This window comes from Python bivittatus, unplaced genomic scaffold (genome assembly GCF_059951505.1).
Source record: "Python bivittatus isolate LINGU-HERP-01145 unplaced genomic scaffold, Pbiv_v1 ctg000700_np1212, whole genome shotgun sequence".
Classification (NCBI taxonomy): domain Eukaryota; kingdom Metazoa; phylum Chordata; class Lepidosauria; order Squamata; family Pythonidae; genus Python; species Python bivittatus.
The window spans coordinates 43,630,769-43,652,100 of NW_028277098.1; the positions used below are offsets into that span (position 1 = coordinate 43,630,769).

General features: G+C 38.3%; 1 protein-coding gene across 2 annotated transcripts; it reads left to right on the plus strand.

Moving 5' to 3' along the window:
* The first annotated feature begins 450 nt into the window (after positions 1-450).
* Positions 451-20,435, plus strand: NDC1 (NDC1 transmembrane nucleoporin). Of its 2 annotated transcripts, XM_007432720.3 has the most exons (18): positions 451-511; positions 1,989-2,109; positions 2,719-2,820; positions 3,219-3,393; positions 5,057-5,195; positions 6,235-6,343; positions 7,585-7,636; positions 8,249-8,381; positions 11,018-11,110; positions 11,540-11,621; positions 12,380-12,538; positions 14,520-14,777; positions 14,886-15,004; positions 15,854-15,904; positions 16,235-16,298; positions 18,179-18,279; positions 19,389-19,549; positions 20,133-20,435. In XM_007432720.3, exons 1-18 carry the CDS (start codon positions 479-481, stop codon positions 20,194-20,196), a joined length of 2,016 nt encoding a protein of 671 aa, XP_007432782.1. In that variant the 5' UTR covers positions 451-478; the 3' UTR covers positions 20,197-20,435. The 2 variants fall into 2 exon arrangements, 1 of the variants encoding a protein (XP_007432782.1); XR_015798411.1 differs by lacking the exons at positions 19,389-19,549; positions 20,133-20,435 and having other exon boundaries at positions 15,837-15,904; positions 18,179-18,250.
* The last annotated feature ends 897 nt before the right edge of the window (positions 20,436-21,332 follow it).

Here is a 21,332-nt window from a genome sequence, read left to right on the forward strand (position 1 = left end):
TCACAAGTGAAGAGGTCAGGAATTCTATATAGAGATTATTTGTCCAGTTTTTAAAAATACGTTTTTCATTTTTCACCCACTTTTTAGCTGCTTTGATTGGATTCCTGCTCAAATACTTTTTTTCCCCACTGTGGTATGGTCTCAGCTTTGCTTTCTTTTCCCACTGCATTTTCGCTCCTTGCCCCATTCTCCACTTTTGGAAATTTTCAAACAAGGATTCGTCGATTATACATTTGATCACACAGAGCAAAAACCAAGTTTGCTGAAAAAGATAAAAGACCCAACACTAAAGGCGATGCAGGGCCCTTCCTCAGTCCCTTTCACTTTTGCTGAGGGTTTGTTTGTTTTCCATCGAAGACCTTCCGAAGTGGGCGGGTTTAAAAAACGTCACTGAAGCTATTACCCCACTACTGGCAAGAGAGCAGTGGTTGCTGGGAGTACATCCGGGAATCGATACCGTTCATTGCCTTTTTGCACGATGGGAGATGTTTCAACGCGGGAACAGCTCAGTGTACGTATAATTCCATGCTCGTGTTACAGCATTAAACGCGCATAACGACTAAGTGTGCACACCGGTTATCAACATATTCGTGACTGCGATGAATGATTAGTGTTACAAAAGCGTGTAAAGGATACCTGCCTTCTCCCACGAGAATCTGCAATTATGTTTTTGGGGGATTCATTCCAACAAGCGCTTGCAGATACTCAACATAGGTGCTGAATATATAAAGATGCCACGCTTTTTAAATTTAAATTTTCTCTTAAGCTGGACAGATTTTTTTTTCCCTATGGGAAATCCTGGAATTGCCCCTGGCAGATCCTCTGCTTTTAACGAAAAAAGGAGCTGTAGCACTCCCAGCAAGTTGTCAGTAGCTGGGTTCACATGGGGCACTAAGGCATAAGGCAGTTTCTTTGCATGTAAACATGTGGTGTAAATCCAGTAATTGTCGTTTGCAAAACATGGCTTTGTATCTTTCTGTGAACCCAGCATTGTCTTTCATTCAACAAACCATAATTAAAATAAACCATAGCTTTATCACTAAGCTTACGTTATGTATGAAACCAGTCAGTATGTTACGTCTGCAAGCTTTTAAAAACAAAAAGATCCTGTCAGGAAAAGGGGATAGACTGATGGAATTTTGCTGAATTGCTGGTGCAGGAAGTTTTCTCTTTTTTAGGAAATTAAGCACTGGAAATTATTCTGCTGCTCATAACCTTAAAAGGAAAATATCTTAACCTGTATTATTTCCCAGTCTGGTGCCATCCAGATGTTTTGAAACTACAATTTCCAGAAGTCCCAACCAATCTTTGGCCAAGTTGGTTGAGAATTATGGGAATACTAACATCTGAAAAGCAGGAAGTAGGGAATCTGAAGGCTAAGGATTACAACATATTTAATTATATTTTTATTCCATTAATTCCCAATAAGATCATACTACATTTGCATACTTATATATTATTCAGTTCTGCAACTGAAAAAACTCCAGAGCAGTATTCTACAAAATGATCCCTTCCTACAAAATGATCTGTCTAAAATAAATTATACATACATAAAGGGCATCAATGATCAGTTTGAAGGCTAACAGGTCAGGGAGAGGAAGAGTCAAATGTAGCTGATCTCAGCAAAACTAATGGAGTGAGCCCTGTTGCCCCATCTTTTTCATTACGGTAGATAGGCTTTTAAACAAAATGCTGTCCAAGTATGTTAAATCTGTTTTATATACAATTGGCCTGCTTTTCTTGTGGTAGGTAAATACAAATCTTTTGTGGATTCTCAGCTTGACTCAGAGTCTGGATTTATGTGACCCACTTGGTATAAAACTTAGTATGTTATACAAATGTGGCCAGAATTTTTATTTTTTAAAAGTCACTTTCATCCTTTCCCACCCGCTCCATCCATCAGAATTGCAAATGTTTGATCTAAAGTTACTTGGTAATATGTGTTTTGATTTATGGAAACAAAGTGCTATGATACAGTTTTTTCCTAGATCTTGAGATGGAGAGCAGCAGCAAGCATTGCTTGGTCTGTGCTGTTGCTTCCTCTGTGTGTGGCAGTGTTCATCAGCATTAGCAGTATTGACCTCTTCCATCCTGTTCAGTGGATCACAAGTAAGTACAACTGTCCTGTGTTGGATAATCATGCTACAGAATAATATTGCTGCTTAGTACTTTGTTGTGTTTAAATCAAACTACTTTGTACTTACTATGCTGGTAACTCATGCAGCATTTCAGATTGATTGTCACATCTCTTATCATGGTTTGTGATAACTCCTGGTTAGTTAAAAAAAAAACTGAAAAAGTCTTGTCAACTTAGAGAAACAACCAGAATAATTTAGTTGCCTTTTCCCAAATCTTAGCTTTTACCAAACTTAGATAAAGCTAAGATTCAGGGAAAGGCAACTAAAATTTTCCCTTTGTTTCTCCTGTATATGTGGATCGTGCAAACACGGTCACTGAGATGAGAACTGTGCTAGAGACTCTTAAGACACTGTTCAGACATGTAGGCCCTAAACCAAGGTTTCTCAACCGTGGCAACTTTAGGACGGGTGGACTTCAACTCCCAGAATTCCCCAGGCAGCATGCTGACTAGGGAATTCTGGGAGTTGAAGTCCACATATCTTATAGGTGCCAAGGTTAGAAACCCTGTCCTAAACTATTACTTCAGTTGTATCAACTATATAGTCCTTTCTGAAAAAGAATTCACTTTTTCTGTTCCAGATTCTTTCAATGATTTGTATACATCCTATGTGATCTTTTGCATACTACTGCTGTCTGGGGTGATACTGGTAATAAATATCTTCAATGTTCAGTTTCATGCAGGTGGGTACTGAAAGGCTTATTGAATAAGATGCACAGCATGACCTTGATTAGTGTTTTAAACATATGCTTACTATTAGGTGTTTTGGAGTCTCTTTTATTCTATAATCCAAGGAGAAATTCAGTTATTGTTTTTTGCTCTTCTCCTAATTGTTCCTTGAGTCACCAATGTCTAAGAATTCTCACAAAGTTTGCCTTCATTATTGAAAAACTTCTCTTGAAAGTGATTTGAAGACCAGGATGGTTCAAAGGTTTCCCCTTCATGTTAACAACTGTCTAATACTAAAATAAGTGGTGGTGGTGGTTGGAATGTCGTATTTTGGAACATGATGTAATATGAGGGAAGCCTAAGGGAGTTGTTTAAGGAGGAGGTGGTTAATGTTCTTTTTCTTACTTTGCAGTTGTGCCATCTATTCACTGCTCCCGATTAGCCCTAATAAGCAAGATTATCCACCCGCAGCAGGTGATCCATTCAGTTGCCCATGCTGTGATGGGAATGCTGGTGGCTTGGTGTGCTGCAGTTATGACCAAGGGGAAGTTCCTCTTTTTGTCCATGCCCTGCACAGCTACAGAAAGGTGTAGTACTAGAGCTTTCTATTAATATGTAACATGTAAAAATGAATAAAAACAGCATTGCCAAAAGTTTTATAATGGGCCTGTTTCTACACGATGGCTGACCCAGGGATCTCCGGTCAGTTCACTGAAGTCTGTGTGCCAGCAGCAGACAAGCCATAGCAGATGGCATGGCTGGTTGACGGGCATGTTTGTAGTCTTCTCCTGCTGCAAAGAAAGAATGCAGATTGCTGCTGGTCTTCCCCAATTTTTACTTTTTCAGTTTTTTCCCCTCTGCGGGGGGTGGGTGGGTGATTCGTGGTGGTGCGATCAAAGTTGGCTCTGCTGTGGGGAGGGGGCCGTATCCACCTTCAACTTGTTTCTGGCAATTTTTCACCCTTCCCTTTATGTGGCAACGGAGCAGAAAAAAATGCAAATAGACACAGAGTACCCAGGGAGTGCCCAGAGAGATCTGATTTTCATAAATCTCTAGGAGCATCTGAGTCATGTACATTTAACTCTCAGGTAAATAGTTCATATGGCATGGGGGAATTAGTCTTAGTTAATTAATGTGAGGGGATTTAATTCTCTGAGTTAATTGACTACTCCAGTGTTGTCCAAACTTGGCCACTTTAAGATGAGTGGACTTCAACTCCCAGAATTCCCCACCCAGCATGGCTGGCTGGGGAATTCTGGGAGTTGAAATCCACTCATCTTAAAGTGGCCAAGTTTGGACAACACTGGACTAGGCCTTTTAGCTGGCTTTTTTGGGTTTGCACAACATGTTTTTTTTCCACAATGGTCTAGTTAAACATGCATGTTGTACAAACAAGGCCACTAGTGATCTTTCTCTCTCCCCACTACTATTTCAAGTGTAGAAATCATACAGATAATAAAAGACTTGTTCAGACCAGTTGCTTCTTGAGAATTAAATCATTGTAGGAAATCATTGACAGCAGCAAGCAGAAATATTTTCTTTGGGCTACCTTTGAGAAAAAGCCACATTTCTCTTGCTTTTGAGACATTGAGAAAAAACAATTTTCACTATGCAGTAGCTAATTTCAGTCCTGTGACATTTCTACATCCCTATGAGTTAGCACTAAGACACTTATGCTGTGGGAGAGAACTCATGTGAAATTTTGCTCTTTTGTTTTTAAACTAAGGGGAATTATTTTACAAAAGAAGAAGATTCCTACCCCTTCCAAAAGTATCAAATGAACATATGTTTAAATCAACCTTCTCCAATCTCATGACCTCCAGATGTTTTTGAACTCTATTGAATGGAAATTCCTGGAGTTCTGATCTTAGCATATCTGGAAGTTAGCAATATTTCATACAGATCTTTAAGAAGTGCTAAAAAGAAGACTGTTTCACCCTGCCAGCTCAGAGCTTTACTGTTTGAAATACGTATACTCTTATCAATATAGAAGTGAATATCTCTCATATCTTTTGCATCACTCCTTTCTCTCCTTCCATTTATCACAAGTGTTCTGTAGGATTAAGTTAGAAAAAAGGAGAGTGCTTCCATTGCTCCAAGCATTGATTAGAAAGACTCCTACCCATGTTTTTTTTAAAGAATGTTTCCCATTTTTTCAAAATCAGAAACTCTCTCTTTAAAGCTGAAGCAAAGAATAGAGTTCTGTGTGTCTACATGCACCAGTAAACTAAAATTGCTGTTTTGCTACAGTGTGCCTGATGCTAACCGTCACACGTGTCTGAATGAATACCACCTGTTTCTTTTACTCCTTGGAGCTTTTATGGGTTACAGCTACAGTCTCCGGTATCTTGTCAAAAATTTGAACTACCTTCCATTCCCTGCCATACAAGTAAGTGCATAAAGTACATGTGCATGAAGACCTAACATTAGATTTGTAATGATGGCCTTTTTCTGGCCATTCTTAACTATCAGGTACAGTTTTAGGGAGATGCTATATAGGCCCAGGAGGGAGTCTTCCTCAAAAAATATCTACAATATTCACATATTATGCTAAGCCAATGCAGGTTTGGGTTTAGCATGATGGATAAACCCTTCCACTGAGATTGTGTGCTGTGGTTTCTTTTATAGGATGCATTCATGCATTACCCCAAACCAAGCACAATCAAGTCATATAATGGCTTTTTGTGATGTTTCAGCTCTTAGGATGAATGCTGGGAATGTAGCATACAGGGAGACGCAATTTACTGAGGACTAGAGGAATTGCTTATGTATGTGTGTGCCTTGTTAACCAAACTCTGTTTTCTGTTCCTTTTTCTTTTTTGGGAAGCCTGTCCTTCTCTCCTAGGATTGTTGGGACAATTTGGCGTCTGGCTACTTGGGAATTAGCATTTATTTTCATTATCTATAAGCTACTCCAATTAAGTCTCTATGCAATGGTCAACAAAGCAAGTATAAAACAGCTATAACTTTAGGACAACAATAAAATTGTTATGCTAACTTTACTCATGTGTTGTAAAGTTATTTGTTATGAAGATCCCAGAATCTCTTGTGTCTTACCTAGAGAGTAGCACCTAGAGGTATGCATCAAGTTAGAACAAGAGCATTACACAGTTGTGTATAGTTAACAAGAGCGTTCATTTATTTGATACATATTTTTATTTTCCCTCTGTAATGATGCTCCAGGTCATTAGCAATTTCTTGACAGATGAAAAACACCTTTATCTTCTATTGGCACCTTTATCTAGCCTGGATTACATATATTTGTTTTCTTTTACTTAGTCTATGACTTATATCAGAAACTTTTAGACCTCAAACAGCTTCCTTGAATTTCAGCCCGTGTGGATTTTACACAGGAGTTTTAAAACATGAATAATTCTTCACATTATATATGCTATTCCAGTCAGAAACATGTGCATATAATTTTTCAGCAATACAAGTATCTGCGCTTCAGAAGATCTCTTCCACTACTGGCAAAGCATAGTTGCGTGGAGTCGCTTTATATGGTTAGGAACTTCTGTGCTGCTTATTACTTCTTTGGTAAGAGCTCCCTCCGTATTCCCTCCTGCCCTGTTCTGCAAAACGATAGAGAGAGATGAGGCCATGGGGTTGGTTTTAAGGCAGGATGAATCCAACTTCTGCTTATTTTGTTCTGGGATCAGTGGGAGGACGGTTTTTGCAATTCTTTCCTTTTTTTTTCCCCCCTGGGCATCCATGTGGCCAGTATGAAGCAGGGGGTGGAGGGTGGGCCGCTGCATTACCTGTTCATTATATTTACTGTATATCCTGCCCTCTTCCAGAAGCTCAATGCTATGCACATAACACTCCCTCCCATTTTTCTTCACAACAGCAACCCTGTGAGATAGGTTGGACTGAGAGAGAATGACTGGTTCCAGTGAAAGTTAGTGACTGAGAATGGACTTGAGTCTGGGTCTCAAAGGCTGTGTCTGACACCTTAACCCTTTTACCAGGGCCCCTCAACCTTGGCAACTTTAAGACGGGTGGACTTCAACTCCCAGAATTTCCCAGCCAGCCTTGCTGGCTGGGGAATTCTGGGAGTTGAAGTCCACCCGTCTTAAAGTTGTCAAGGTTGAAGAACCCTGCCTTATACCATTCTGGCTCCCTAGAAAAAATGGTCATTTGGGGGAAGATAATAAAACTTCTTTCTTGTGATATTATTTATGCCAAGTAGAGCAGCTAGTTTTCAGCAGCACTTAAGCAGATGAGGCCCGTTACCATGACGTCAGAAGTCTGAGTTAGTACAGCATAGAAAAACACGTTTTGCTACAAGATGCAAGAAACAGTTCTCTCTGTGTTGTGAGTAATGTAAGGCCTGTGTATAAACTGTGGTCTGAAGGCACTCAGAGAAACCAGGATCGCTCTACTGTCCCCTCCTTCCTGATACTTCTCTGTGCTTTTTCATAGTATTGGCAGCACCCTTAAAGTGACACAGAAGCAAGATGTGTCTTTCTCTGTAAGGTTCAGATTCAGTTCTCTACACATGGAGCAGTCTGTACATATAAGAAAGTACTTAAGTTGGGTTACAATCTTGACATAATCAGGCTTTGGAATCAGTAGAACAGGTTTATCATAACTAACCAAGCCCTGTTGATAGTATTCAATTATTCTAACTAAATTTGGATCCAATTCAGTATATTAAAAAACAAACTCTTTTGGGATTTGTATTGGCAGTATAATTCTTTGCTGAAAGACCTGCATTCTTTATCGAAGCATTATGCCTGTGATGTTACCTCTTCATTATTCTATTTATGATTTCTCAGGTTATATTCCAAGGGCCTGGATAATGACCACAATGAACCTTCGTGCGGATAGGTTAGTACCCGTAAACGTGTGTTTATTTTGAATTGTATTTTCCCTTCTCTGTAAAGTATAAAAAGCAGTATAAATGCTTCCAGTTAATATCACAGGTTGTGATGAAGTGTAGGATAAAGTCAGCTTTCTAAGTATGTTTTATCAGTGAGGACCTGGTGTTTCCGAGAAGGGATCATATTCCAAGAATGTATGTGTAGCGGCAAAGGACTCTGTACATTGGTTTCAAGGGACACACATTTGCAGGTGACAGCATGACCCCAATGGGACTGTAAACTACTTTGGTGAAATATTTATTTGATAACTTTAATAAGTAAATTGGTTAGAAAGATTTTCCTAAAAAACAGTATGTAAATATTCTAAAATGTTGGTGATGATAACAACAATATAGCAATATCTTGAGCAATCATCAGCAAAACTTACTCAAAACACATCTTAGAATATTAGTTCAATTACATTTTTTCATATATATATATATATATATATATATATATAACTTACTGTGTTTAGGGTTGTGCTTTTGATATAATGCTATAATGTTCATATCACAAAAATAAAATTGTGGGAAGGAAATCCATTATACTGTTCATTTTTGTTTGTCTGTTTGCCTTTTAGCCATCTTCCTCTTCTAGACACAGTGGCTGGCCTCCTGGATTTGTCTCTTCTGTACCACAGCTGGTTATGTGGTCTGTTTCTTCTAATGACTTGGTATATTGCATGGCTTCTCTTCAGAATTTTTTCAACTGAGGTTGGTATCGTAGGCCCTGTGCTACGTAAACACACTATCCCTGTTCTCAAAGTAGCCTTTGTTTCAAAAACACAGTTTTTAATACAAGTAGTCCTCGCTTAACGACCACAATTGGGACCAGAATTTAGGTTGCTAGGTGATGTGGTTGTTAAGCAAATCATCACGTGACTGGACCCAATTTTATGACCTTTTTTGCAGTGATCATGAAGTGAATCACATGGTCATTAAGTGAATAATGTGGTTCCCCATTGATTTTGCTTGCCAGAAGCTGGCTGGGAAGGTCACAAATGGCAATCACATGACCCCAGGACACTTCAACTGTTGTACGTGCGAGTTGGTTGTCAAGCACCCAGATTGCAGTCACATGACCGCGGGGCGCTGTGATGGTCGTAAGTTACTTCAGCATTGTTGTAACTTTGGTCGCTAAATGAACAGTCATTAAGTGACGACTACCTGTACAGCTTCTGTACAGCATTATTGAACAACTTACATTCCCATCAGGACTGTCTTGTCAGCCTGTTCATTTTGCTACTTTGACAAGCTTGCAAGTGATATTATGCCTGAGACTTCTGGTGAGTGTCATGGTGAGCTGAGGTCGTGCTGCCAGCGGGACTGTGTTTGCGAGGAAAATCATGGCTGGATGCTGGATCCAGACTGGCAAAATTTCTCCGGAGGAAGCAAATTGAGATAACCCACGTGACTCCAGACAGCTGCTCCTCATGAGTAGACCACAGGAACTGTTGTTTTGCGGTCAGCTTATGAGTTAAGTGGCTGCAAGTCAAGGGATTCCATCAAGCTCATACTCGTATCTCAGCCTTTTAAGGATTCAAAGCTTGACTGAGCCTCATTTCTTAATCAATTTTTTGGATTTTTTTTTATTGTACTGGAAATATTAAGACTCTTTGGATTAGCAAGATTTTACTGTATTAATTGAATGAGTTGACTTCTTGAACAAATATTATTTTTTAGATTAAACAGCAAAAGGGTACTTAGAATATGGATTTTGGAAAGTTAACAATGGATTAAGGGTCCAGATGGATTTGGAATTATAGTTTTGAATTAATTAGAATAATTCTTCCTGTGGGAAATGGTGATTGGGTTCTTTTAAAACACCAAACATGAGAATGGAACCATGAAGGTTTGACACTAGAGGGAGCTAGAGGATAATAAATTTGTTTCATTAACAAAGAAAGAATGGAGCAAAAAACCTTAATGGATATTTTTGAATATTGGTCTTCAAAATTACTTGATATGATAGACAGATTATGTGTCAGTGAAATTACAGAAGAAGAAGAAGCTACAATAGATAAGTTGGAAATTAATTTGAATGTGGACTTAAATGTGTTAAGCAATGAGAAGGATATGGAGAAAGATGTACTAGATACATGAACAAAACCAATGGTTGTTTTACTGCCTAAAGGAGATATACAAGTATTAAACCAGAAATGTGATTTGGATAACTTTTTCTTACTGGATCTACAAAAGAGGTCTGTTAAAGTTTTGAAAGATTCTTGAGTCAAACAAAAGGTGAACAGAAAACAAACTCTGGGACTATATTTGAAGAGGTTAAAAATAAAGATTGTATTGTCGAAGGCTTTCACGGCCGGCATACGATGGCTGGTGTGGGTCTTCCGGGCTGTGTGGCCGTGTTCTGGAAGTTTTGTTTCCTAACGTTTCGCCAGCACCTGTGACCGGCATCTTCAGAGTGCAGGAGCACAGACAGGAGCAGTTCTCTCTGTGCCCAGGGTGATGTGGCCCTTTTGTGGGTATTTATAGAGATCTGAGGGGGGAGGAGGGACTTGGGGTGGGGGGGCTTGGGTTACTGAGTGGCTGCTTGGTGGGGGGGCTTGGTGTCAGAATCTGTGTGTATCTTCCTGGGGATTAGGCAGGGTTTTTTCTTCTATTGAATTGCTAACAAGGGGCTGCTGGGGGTGATTAGCAAGTTCATTGTGTGAACTGTTCACACGTCCTGGTGGTTGAGCTGAGTTCGTTGACCTTTTGCAAGGGTGTATTTTTCAGGATTGGTAGCCAGGTTTTGTTGATTTTTAGACTCTCCTCTTTTTTATTGAAACCCACAAAAGAAGATGCCAGTCACAGGTGCTGGCGAAACGTTAGGAAACAAAACTTCCAGAACACGGCCACACAGCCCGGAAGACCCACACCAGCCAAAAATAAAGATTGTTACAAATTCAGGGAAGGAATACAGGGTTGGCTTATTTGATCAAGGTTAAAATAGAAAATTAGTTATATCTGGTTTCCCTTACTGGACTTTTGCTGACAAAGAACGACTGATGAGGCTTTTGGCTTTTGGTTTTTTAGATAAGAGATGAGTTACGGGATGAAGAGAGTATATGCTGTATTAAGAGATGGTGATAAGCTATTAAAATTGTTTTTACTTACTGGAATGAAGGGGGAGCTTCTTTTTTTCTTTTTTTCTTTTTCTGCTTTTTTCCTTTTTTGTATTTTTCTTTTTGTATTTCTATATTTTTTGTAGTTTGTGTTAATTTTTATTCTTGTTTGTAATTCTTAATAAAATTATTTTTTTTAAAGTAAATGAGTATTATGCCATAAGTAACATTGATAAAAGGTGATTTCTTACCCTTGCTGCACTCACAGTACGTGTGTTCTATTTTCAGGCACATCACTTTCCCGTCCAGCCAACTTTTGCAGAAGAAGCAGACCAGTGTTTACCTAAAATCTTAAACAGCAACCCTCCACCCCTTCTAAAGGTATGCGTTGGTTGGCTGTGGAGGCTGCCAGTCATTATGATTACTGTATGATTATAATAGAAATAATACAAGAAGAATAGGGCAACAAAACTAGTTTTTATTATTGGCTGACATGTCAAAACCACAAGTTTATTTATTTATTTGTTTGTTTGCATTTCATATTTAGATACCGCCCATCTCATGAAAAAGTGACTCTGGGGGGTCAGTTAGATGTAAGTCACCCTGTTCTTACTTTCAGAGGCCAGATTGGCACCTTGTGTGCTGTGAACACCAAGCAAACCACACTATGCTTTAATTCAATTTGTGAATCCAACCATATTTTCTGACTAGTCTTCTTAGAGAAACTTTGTATGACTATGTGTTAACTCTGGAAATTAGAAAACAAATTAAGACAGTTTGGCAATACTTCTAAACGTTTTTTCTCTGTAGTTTTTGGCTTTACAGGACCTGATGTTTCTTTCTCAGTATTCTTCTGTGCGACGTCAAGAGGTCTTCAGCCTCAGCCAACCAGGTACTTGGAAAATTACTGATGTTTGTTAAATGAGAAGGGAAGTAACACAAAGTAACAAGTGAATTGATTTCATCTGAGGAGCGTTTTGTTTGTATTTGATATTTTGGATGTGAGCGTGACATAACTTTTCTTTTTTATTATGAATATGTATAAAATTTGCTTATACAGATTTTTATAAACCACCTGTTTTGGGGAATTCAAAGTGATTTACAGTCAGAACAAAACAGGACAAGAAAATATCTTAAGACTTAAAAAGAAAATTATTAGTACTTTGTCCATAAGTGAATGTAAAGAAGTGTAAAATAGAACATGTAGCTAGAATAATTACTCACCTTGCACATTTTTCCTAAATTGTTGTTGGTCCTTAAAACCATATATAATATGCTGGGATATCACCTTCTGACATTCCAGTATGTGTAGGCTTGATTCTGATAACCTAACAGTTTAATTGCTGTAAAATCCTGATTAAAAGTTATATTTTGCAGGAGGTAAATTCTGTACTTCGCACATTGCTCCATTAAACTTTGTCTGGTTGTGTATATTAGATTAGAAAATTGTATTTAGCTCACATTGTTAATTGATGCTCTTGCAACATAAAGAAATTATTATTTCTATTAGCACTATTTACTAAAATAAGTTTTCTTGTCAAATATCTGGTTTTCTTTTCATTCTCAGTCTGTTTTCATAAAATCAGATTTGAAGGGACTACTTAGGTTATTGTGATAGGTACTCATTGGCATTATGTGTGTCTCTGACAGGTGGACATCCATACAACTGGACTTCAATTTGCGGGGAGTGTTTGAACCTTCTAAGTGATCTGACACACAAGCTGATAATCCAGCAAGAGATTGCAGCTGCAAATGGAAGATTGAAACAGCCATCTGTAGGAGACTTGACACAGTCCTTCAGTTCTCCAGGTAATGGACAATGTTTAATCCTAGGGCTACCAAATCTGAGCTGCAAAAATCTAGATGATTGCTAGGTGGCAGCAAAGAGGTAGAGAAAAGCCTATCTCTTTGCTACCCTCTAGTAGTCATCTGGATTGCGCAATCAAAATCTGATAGCCTTAGCCATGCATTTGCTGAGCCTTTAAATCTGTCAAAAGGGAAAGAACTGCATAGGAAAAGAGTAGGCTATCAGTGCTCCACATTTTACTTGTGTTAGGTCAATGTTTTCTGATAGGCTGGTTGCAAGATCTCACTAAGTCATTTTATAGTTGGTTTGCTTTGGGTTTGTGTGTGCAGGTCTCAGAGATGTCAAAACATGTTTACCCATTACAGTTTTGTTACGTGACAGGAGAAATTTCACAGCTACATGACTGTAGAATAATCACATTAATTATATCTAAATCTAACTTTATTTAAATGTAAATCCAGTCACATTTAGTTTCTTCTGCTACTTTTTTGAGTGTGGACCCCTACAGGCCCTAAGACTGTGTGTCTCTGGTTTATGGCTTAATGCAGTGAAACTTTGTTTTACAGACTAAGTAGGCAGAAAAAATGACCATTAGATACCCAAGTATATCATTGTGGCAATTTACATCATTTGCTTGGTGACATTTTTGCACAAATGATTCAAATTATGTCATTTGTGTGGATTTACTTCAGATGATATTATCTTGCAAATGACACAAACAATATTGTTTACCTCACTTGTGCAGTGACATTACACAACTGATGTACATTGCTGTGGTCTGTGTCCTAATACATTGTGTTTATTCAGCCACTGTCAGCAAGGATAACTATGGCAAGTGTGATTAAAGGATAAAGTAGCTCAGAGGAATGGTTCTTTAATTTGTATCCCATATGTGGGCAACCTGTAGCTTGCAGTCCATATATGGTTCCTCAGCATCACATTTGCAGTTCTCTAAGATTATATTGCTGACATTTACCGGCAAGTGGGCCAAATTTCAGCTATTCTATATTTAGGTTTTTGATTTTTTTTTTAAATTTGAGCATGGAATGCCCTTGGAATGCAAACTACTCCCATTCCTATTAAGTGCCCCAAATAGCCCCAAATCAGCTCAAAGACAAATATTTTGGGCCACTTTTGTAGATTTGGAGGGTAAGAGTAGAAATGGGAGTAGTTTCCCATTCCCATTTCTACTCTCAAAACCCTGAAATAAATGGGCCATGTCCCTTCTGGTAACATCATAAGATAACCTTCAAAGATCTCAAGAAGACTGAAAAGCTACCAGCTACTTTGACCTTTTAAATCCTGTTCATTTTTATCCTGCACCCTCAATATAAGATCTATATTACCAGCCTTTATTCACAATCAAAAGAATCAACATATTCTGCAGGCGTAACTTGGAGATTCATCATAGGATTTACATCTTTCCATAAGTCATGGCTTGTCTTAACCATGGCTTTTTGAAGAAACCCAAATTAAGCTATAAATTATGATTTATAAACCACAGTGGCTGGGTTCAGACATCATGCTAAGCCAACCACAATATAGTTAGCCACTCTCCCATTTTCTGTCTTTGTAAATGTCCTTACTGCAGTACCATTTAATAATAAATCATCACTTCAGCTGCTATAAAGCCATATGCATGTACATGTCTGTTTAAATTACTTCCACACTCTGTTTCAAGATGTGAATCTGGAAATGCAAAATATCCAATTTCTAAATATTTCTAAAAAATACATTTGTTTCATCAAGCCCATTTTGAGAAGAGTGAAATTTTAGTATCTATTTAGTAATGCCACTTCGGAGATCAACAGTGTTGCTTTTCTTAGTGGAAATTGTATTAGTAATTTTCTTTTGTGTTTTATACAAGTACAAAAAGAATGAACTCAGTTTTTTGCTGCATCTAAATTAGCAGCTGCCACTTACTTGTTGGTACAAGGCATCCTGAGTGTAGCTTTTTAAAATATGATTCCTTGCTTGGAGCAGCTCCTGAAGAAAGCTCATTTCAGACGCCAAGGACCAGCATATTTCCTCGAGCCCATATGCATTCCCTGGTTAAATCGTCTCTGTTGCCCTTAAAAACATCACCTGCATCTGATCTTGGAAGCAATTTAGGATCACCTTTTAATACTTCCCTTTTGGGTCATAAGCCTGGACTGCTGGAGTTAAACTCTCCTTGGCATGGATCTGTCCAAAGTCCCCATATTATGAGAAGAGGACCAAAACTATGGACATCAAGTTCAGGTAGGAAATATTATTCTGCCATTTTTGAGCTTGGTAGTTCAGTAAGATAATTATCAAGGAACTTTTTAAAAAATAGCTTTTAAAAAATGGGATGGATTTCTCTTACAGATCTGCAATTGACAGGCTATCCTGATGAACCTCACCCAGTGATGGTGGTTGCAAAAGATGCTAAAGAAGCAGCACAGCCAGGTTCTTTCTATATATGGTTACAGAACAAGAAAGAGCAGGTATTACCACAAATCAAGGATTACATTTATCTGCACGGTATGTTTTCTGTACAGGTAGTCCTTGGTTAATGACAGTAATTGGGACTGGAATTTTAGTCACTAAGTGATGTGGTCATAAAGTGTGACATCACGTCACCATGCTGCTTAGCGACAGAAATTCTGGCACTTCTGGTTGCTGTCGTTAAGGGAATGACCCACAACGTCATTAAGCATGTCATGTGGTTACCATTTGCTATCTCCTGCCAGCTTCCCCATTGACTTTGCTTGTGGGAAGCTGGCAGCGAAGGTCGCAAATGGTGATCACATGACTGCAGGACATGCAGTGTCATAATTATGCATTTCTTTTTTACATCTGAAGGGTTAACTCCAATCATTTTAAAACTGGGGTATCTGTGTAGCTCAGAGTCAAACAAATGGATGCCTCCAGACACCTTTCTTAAGACATCTTTCTTAGCGCTCACAAGGCTCCTTGTCCCAAGTGATATTTTACAAAGATTATTTTAATTAAAATTGGGCATGTTGCGGAACACAACCAGTAGCATCATATTTATCTGCAGGGCCTGCTGGGATGGTAGAGAGAATCCCAGGGAGCCAGCTTACATTTTGGTAAATAGATATTTTTTTAATTGACCATCTCCCTCAGGGCAGCAATTTTGACAATAGACACATCTCCTAAGGCAATGGTTTTATGAGTGTATCCAGTATATACTCTTATAATTTCAAATGTGCTCCTGTTGTCTACCCTAGTATAGCACAAAAGCTTTAGTTAAAACTTAAAACTGGAATTCTATATTATTCTGAACTACTTTGTATGTTCTTTGACTCTTCATAGATTTCTTCTTCTTCCAGATCAAAAATTTCCTGTCAAAACGAGTCCTGATAATGTATTTTTTCAGCAAGGTAAGACCACATGTGTAACTCAGTGATTGGCTTTGTTTGGATGGCAAGAATTCTTGTTACTGCTTCTTTTTTTTAATCCCTAAACCAGAATTTTGTACAATGATTTTTGAAATGCTACTATGGAAACTTAAATGTTAACTACTGATTTAAATTTTAACAATTGATTTAACTTATCAGCTACTTGTTTTGCAGGGAAATTGAGTAATCAGTTGATCACGGAAACTATTAATTAACACTTTAAGTAGAGCTCTTGATGTTTAAATTTCCTATTAGTATTTAAAACCTGCTACTAACTTCATTAATTAACTTGCAAAACATTTTACTCTTCAGCACCCTGAAGCCTCAATCCAAGAACTGTTTTCTGATACCCAAATGCATATTTGGGCTTTGGAAGGTAAGTAATCTCTTCATTTCTTTTAAAGCTTGTTTCTTTCTTACATTGTATTATATTTCAAAGCAAGATTACAAAAAATAAACAATACAAAAACCAAAAAGCAAACGGTAAAACAAACCATGAAATACTAAAAAGTTAATGAACCACCAAAAAACCCACACACCTAAACAGAAGACCAACAAAAAAAAAAAGGACCCCCCCCCCCAGAAAATAACAGAAATAATCTCTTCATATCTGAAATAGCTCCCAAGTAAGTAACATGGCCATATATCTGTTACTTGCTCTGATTTTTAGGGTAACTGAATATCACAAGTTCATATTTGGATGACTTTTTAAGATATGTGTGCATGAAAACACACACACACACACACACACACACACACACACACACAGAGTTGAAGGGCCTAACCCTACAATTGGGATTTTTATTGAGAGGTTGCAACACTTATTTCTGTTACCGTGTTTCACAGGTCAGCTTTTTATAAGCTGGGTTAGGCCCTTGTGGAGACAGGAGGTAGCAGTGATCTACTGGGTTTGGCTTTTCTTCACATCTCCTCTATCTTTCCAGCAACTAGCCTGTCTGCCCAGACCTTGGGCTTTAGCTCATACTTGGCGGAGCTAATCGTACTTATCCCTTTCCAAGGGGTTATGAAAATTGTTTAGATTTTGGAGAGATTACAAACAGAGAGTTCTCCATTATTGACGAAGAAAACAGCTGCTGCACCAGTCCTCACAAAAGTCTTGAACAAGAGACTGAGAAAACCTCTGCCTTAGGAACCTGGATATAAATTAAATTCTGAAGGTGGAAAAGAGTTCAGTTGTTAAGATTTCTGTAACTTTATCTTAATCACTTTCAGTCAATCTTAATAAGGAAGCCCTGAAAGAATCTTGCTTTCTTTGGAGGTGGGGGGCCAAGAACTTGGAACCTCTGCCTGCTTCTTACGGTTTGACATCTGCTGCTTGCCTGCCATAGGCAGCTGTGTCTGCTTGATTCTGCTATAGGTACTGTAGTTGATCTCATAGGTGGCTGCTGGCCTTTTCCAGCTGTTGAGCTACTCTTGCAGATCCCAAATGTCTGTCTTTCACACCACCTACCTTGGTTTCTGGTCAGCTTTTATGGCTAGATGCAAGACTGGAGTCCTTTTTAAGGAGTATTAGGGTGGAGCATTCAGCTGGAGAACTCCATGCAGTCCAGGTAAGCAGTCCAGGTAAGCAGTCCATGCAGTCCAGATGGCAGTCCAGGTAAGCTTAAGGAATGGAAAGGCCTTAGCAGCTCATGGCAGAGGCCTCTGCCTCTAAGTATGTTTGAGTCAAAGGAAGAGTCTCTACTGTGCTGATTCAAATTCTCTTATCGGTTTCAGGAACAGGGCTGGAGTTTCTTTTTGTGGTTGGGGTTTGGTGAGTTGGGCTCCAACTTCTTCCACAGGTTGAGGACAGCACTTTTAGCCTTTTGAGAGTGGGAAAATCCACTGAAGCGCCTCATCTCTGCTCTCTGGAATCCTGAGGAGAAGACTTACTCTTTCCTGGGGGCACAGAAGGGGGATAACATCTGTAGTTTCGGCATGCTCCCACTATACCCCACTGTGCTTATTCTGAGCATATTGATGTGCTACAGTATCTGAAATGTTTCTTCTTAGTGTGCACTTCAACTCCCAGAATTCTCAGCAATGGCCACGTTGGCTGGGAAATTCAGAGAGTTCAAATTTAAGTATATGGAGGCTGTCCAAGTTAAGGGAAGGCTGGTTTTATATTGTTGGGAGGGGAGAATGATGAAAGCCAAAATTAAGCTTTTATAAATTCAGAGTCTCATGACAAAGCACTATAATCTTAAATTTCACGACAATTAACATGATGGAATTAAAAATTACTCTTTTCTGAAGGTTTATCACATCTTGTAGCAGCCTCATTTACTGAAGATAGATATGGTGTTGTTCAGACAACACTGCCAGCAATTCTGAATGTTTTGCTAACTCTTCAGGAGGTAAGGAGATTTATTTTTGTTTCACAGAAAAGAAGTATGAAGCCATAACATACTAGTGGCTAGAGAAAAACTGATTTCATTTGCTGTGGGTTTTTTTAAAGACTATCAAATATTTTTCCTATGGTTAAAGAGAGGATGTTGGTTAGGTTAGATTCAAAAGGGTGCTTCAAAGAGCAAGCTGGGGTATGAATGTAGCACTCCTTTTCCAGCCTCTTAAAACAGCTGTGTCTTTTCTTGGGATCCCATGGCTGCAGCTATTGTATGATCCCTGGAGAATTCAAATTTGATTTAAGGAGCTGCAGATAAGTGCTCTCTTCCTGCCCTCGTGTTTTCTGAAGCAATTTTTTTTGCTTTTGAACGCAAAGCACTGCACAGCTCTAGTGCCTGTGCTCCAGTCTCCTCTGTTTAAGAACTTCACCCTCTTGAAGCCTAGAATCAGTTCTTCAAACAGTATTGTTCAGAACAGTATTTTGATTGACAAAATGTAGTTCTATTCCTCACGGGGCTTCACCTCTAAAGTTAATTCTCTTTTATTAACCACAAGATACTAGTATCTCCATTGTTTAGGGCTTTCCACAGTCAATTTGCATTGGAGAAGACATGGAAAGAACTTGCACAGGCAAAAATATCTAAGTCCATTCAAACAACTGCTGAGAAAATTATTAAAGTTGTACTAGCTTAGTCGTTTTTCTGGACACGATTTTCCCCATGACTGCATGTTGCAGCGAGGGATCATGTGGTTCATTAAATTTTGATTTAGTCGATGTGTGAACCTAGCCCTTGTGATTTATATATTATGATTGGTTGGTAGTTATTGTTTGTAGACTATGGTTTATGGCTTAGCATGGACAAATATGGTTGATTAACTGGCTTATTCAGTAAACTATAGTTAAATCATGGCTTAACACAATGGGTAAACCCAGTCATTCTCTCATAAGAGAAATATTGTTGTTCAGAATTGGATTATGTTGGTTAGTTTTTAGAACCTTGATCTTTCTAATTTCTAAACTGTTTCAGAACTTTCTGATGAGCACTTAGTATTTATTTTTATGTAATGTGATACATTTTGTTGCTGATGTGTTTCTTTATTGGTTTGTTCTTCCTTCTAGGTCATAGATAAACACTTCAAACTTCCTCATGTTTCCAGCAAACCTCCCAAAACTTCAGGAAATCTTGCAGACACTTCCTACAAAACACTTCGATTTGCTTTGAGATCATCAGTGAAAACTGCAATCTATCGGATAACCACCACCTTTGGAGAACACTTAAAGTGAGTTTGGAGACTCTAAAACTGCATTAGTATTCATTTCCTAATGTGCTAAAGTATCTTATAGATGAATGAAAACCTTGCTGGGTCATGGGGAAAGATGGGAGGAGGCAATACTATGTACACCACCTTGAGCCCCTGAACAAAAGGTGAGCTATAATTATAACAATTAAATGTAATGCATTTTACATTAAGTAAACAAGTATTAAAACAAACAAAAAAGCCTGTTTTATCTATCCAAACAGTCAGTGCCTCCTCTGACCTCATATCAGAGGTGAGCTTAAGCACGTTCAGCTCAACATGCTTGAGATCTTTATGTTCAATGTGCAAAGTTTGGAGTAGAGACAGCAAGGCAGGTACTCTGGGGGCTGCCCCATTTGTGCCCTTATGAATGCATGAATAGGGCTAAAGTCATGTCAGGATTGGCGGAAATAACTCAGATCCGAATTTGCTTTCTTATTTTCTGATTTCAGACCCCACTTCTTCAGCCAAGTTACTTAGACAAATGTTCCACACTTTTTCTAGTGTGTATTTGAATGTATTTTGAAACAATTTCTACAAAATATGTTTTCTGATCTCTTTTTAGTGCAGTGCAAGTATCTTCAGAACATAAGAAAAGACTGCAGCAGTTCTTGGAGTTCAAGGAATAGTTATGCCAAATTGCACATACTATTGGAGATGGATAGTAATGATGCAGCAACCTCAGATCAAAACAAAGTTAAAGTAACTTGATCTATCTTACTGGCTTCTCAAGTATGTACTTTTTTCTTTTTGGCAACTCATAAGTTGATGTATATGTATTTTGAAATACATATGCATGTATTTTTGAAACTTTTGCATTGTTTTACTCTGATATTTTGTATAATAAAATGGTATTTAAATACACTTTGGACTAATTGAATAATATTATGAATTATATATGGGCTGCTTTAAAATATACTTCTTGAAGCTCTTGGTTCTCTATGATTTACTTGGTGTTGGTAATGGTTGACAAAAAGATAAATTCACATAGATCTGATTGTCACCCAGTTGTCATGTGCATTTTTTGATACAGATTGCACAGCTGAACTATAAAATATATTTCCATATTCATGACCTAGGCCAAGACAGGTTACTGCAGATTGGTCTCCAGATGAAATTTTTACATGCTCTGTAAAGCAAGGACCTTTCTGAGAAGAAGGGAACACAACCCACAGAATTCCTCAGAGCATGGTCATCGTTGGTTGTGTTGACTGGGGACTCTAGAAATCATAAAGCTAACAAATTTGCAGGGAACCAGAATGGGAAGACTTCTTCAAGTCACATTTCTGGGCTTTATAGACCGTTGTAGTCTACCATTGTTGTTTAAGGTTTCTTGTGCTGATATCAGAACCAACTCTCTAAAACATATTCCACCCAGAAGAACAATCTGATATCTAAATTCCATTCTGTAGTTGTTATACTTCAGTGAAAACTCGGGAGCTTTCTTCATGGGTTCCCCAAATAACATCTCTGGGAATTTGGCTTTCTTTCCTTTGTCCTCTTCTTTGTTCTCAACAATATGCATCTGACTAGCACATCACAATGAGCTATATTGTTTCCATCAATTTCAACAATGAGTCCAATATGGTTTTAACTGTTCCCTTAATCTTTATTTTAACCCTATTCAAGAGGCTGGAAAATTTTCTAAAACAATATAATCAAGTACAGAGGATCCTCTGTCCCATTGTCCCTTTTACCTATCCTTCTTACGTTAAGAGGGATGATCTAGCCTACACATGCCAGCTCTTTCAGTGGTTCCAGGTAA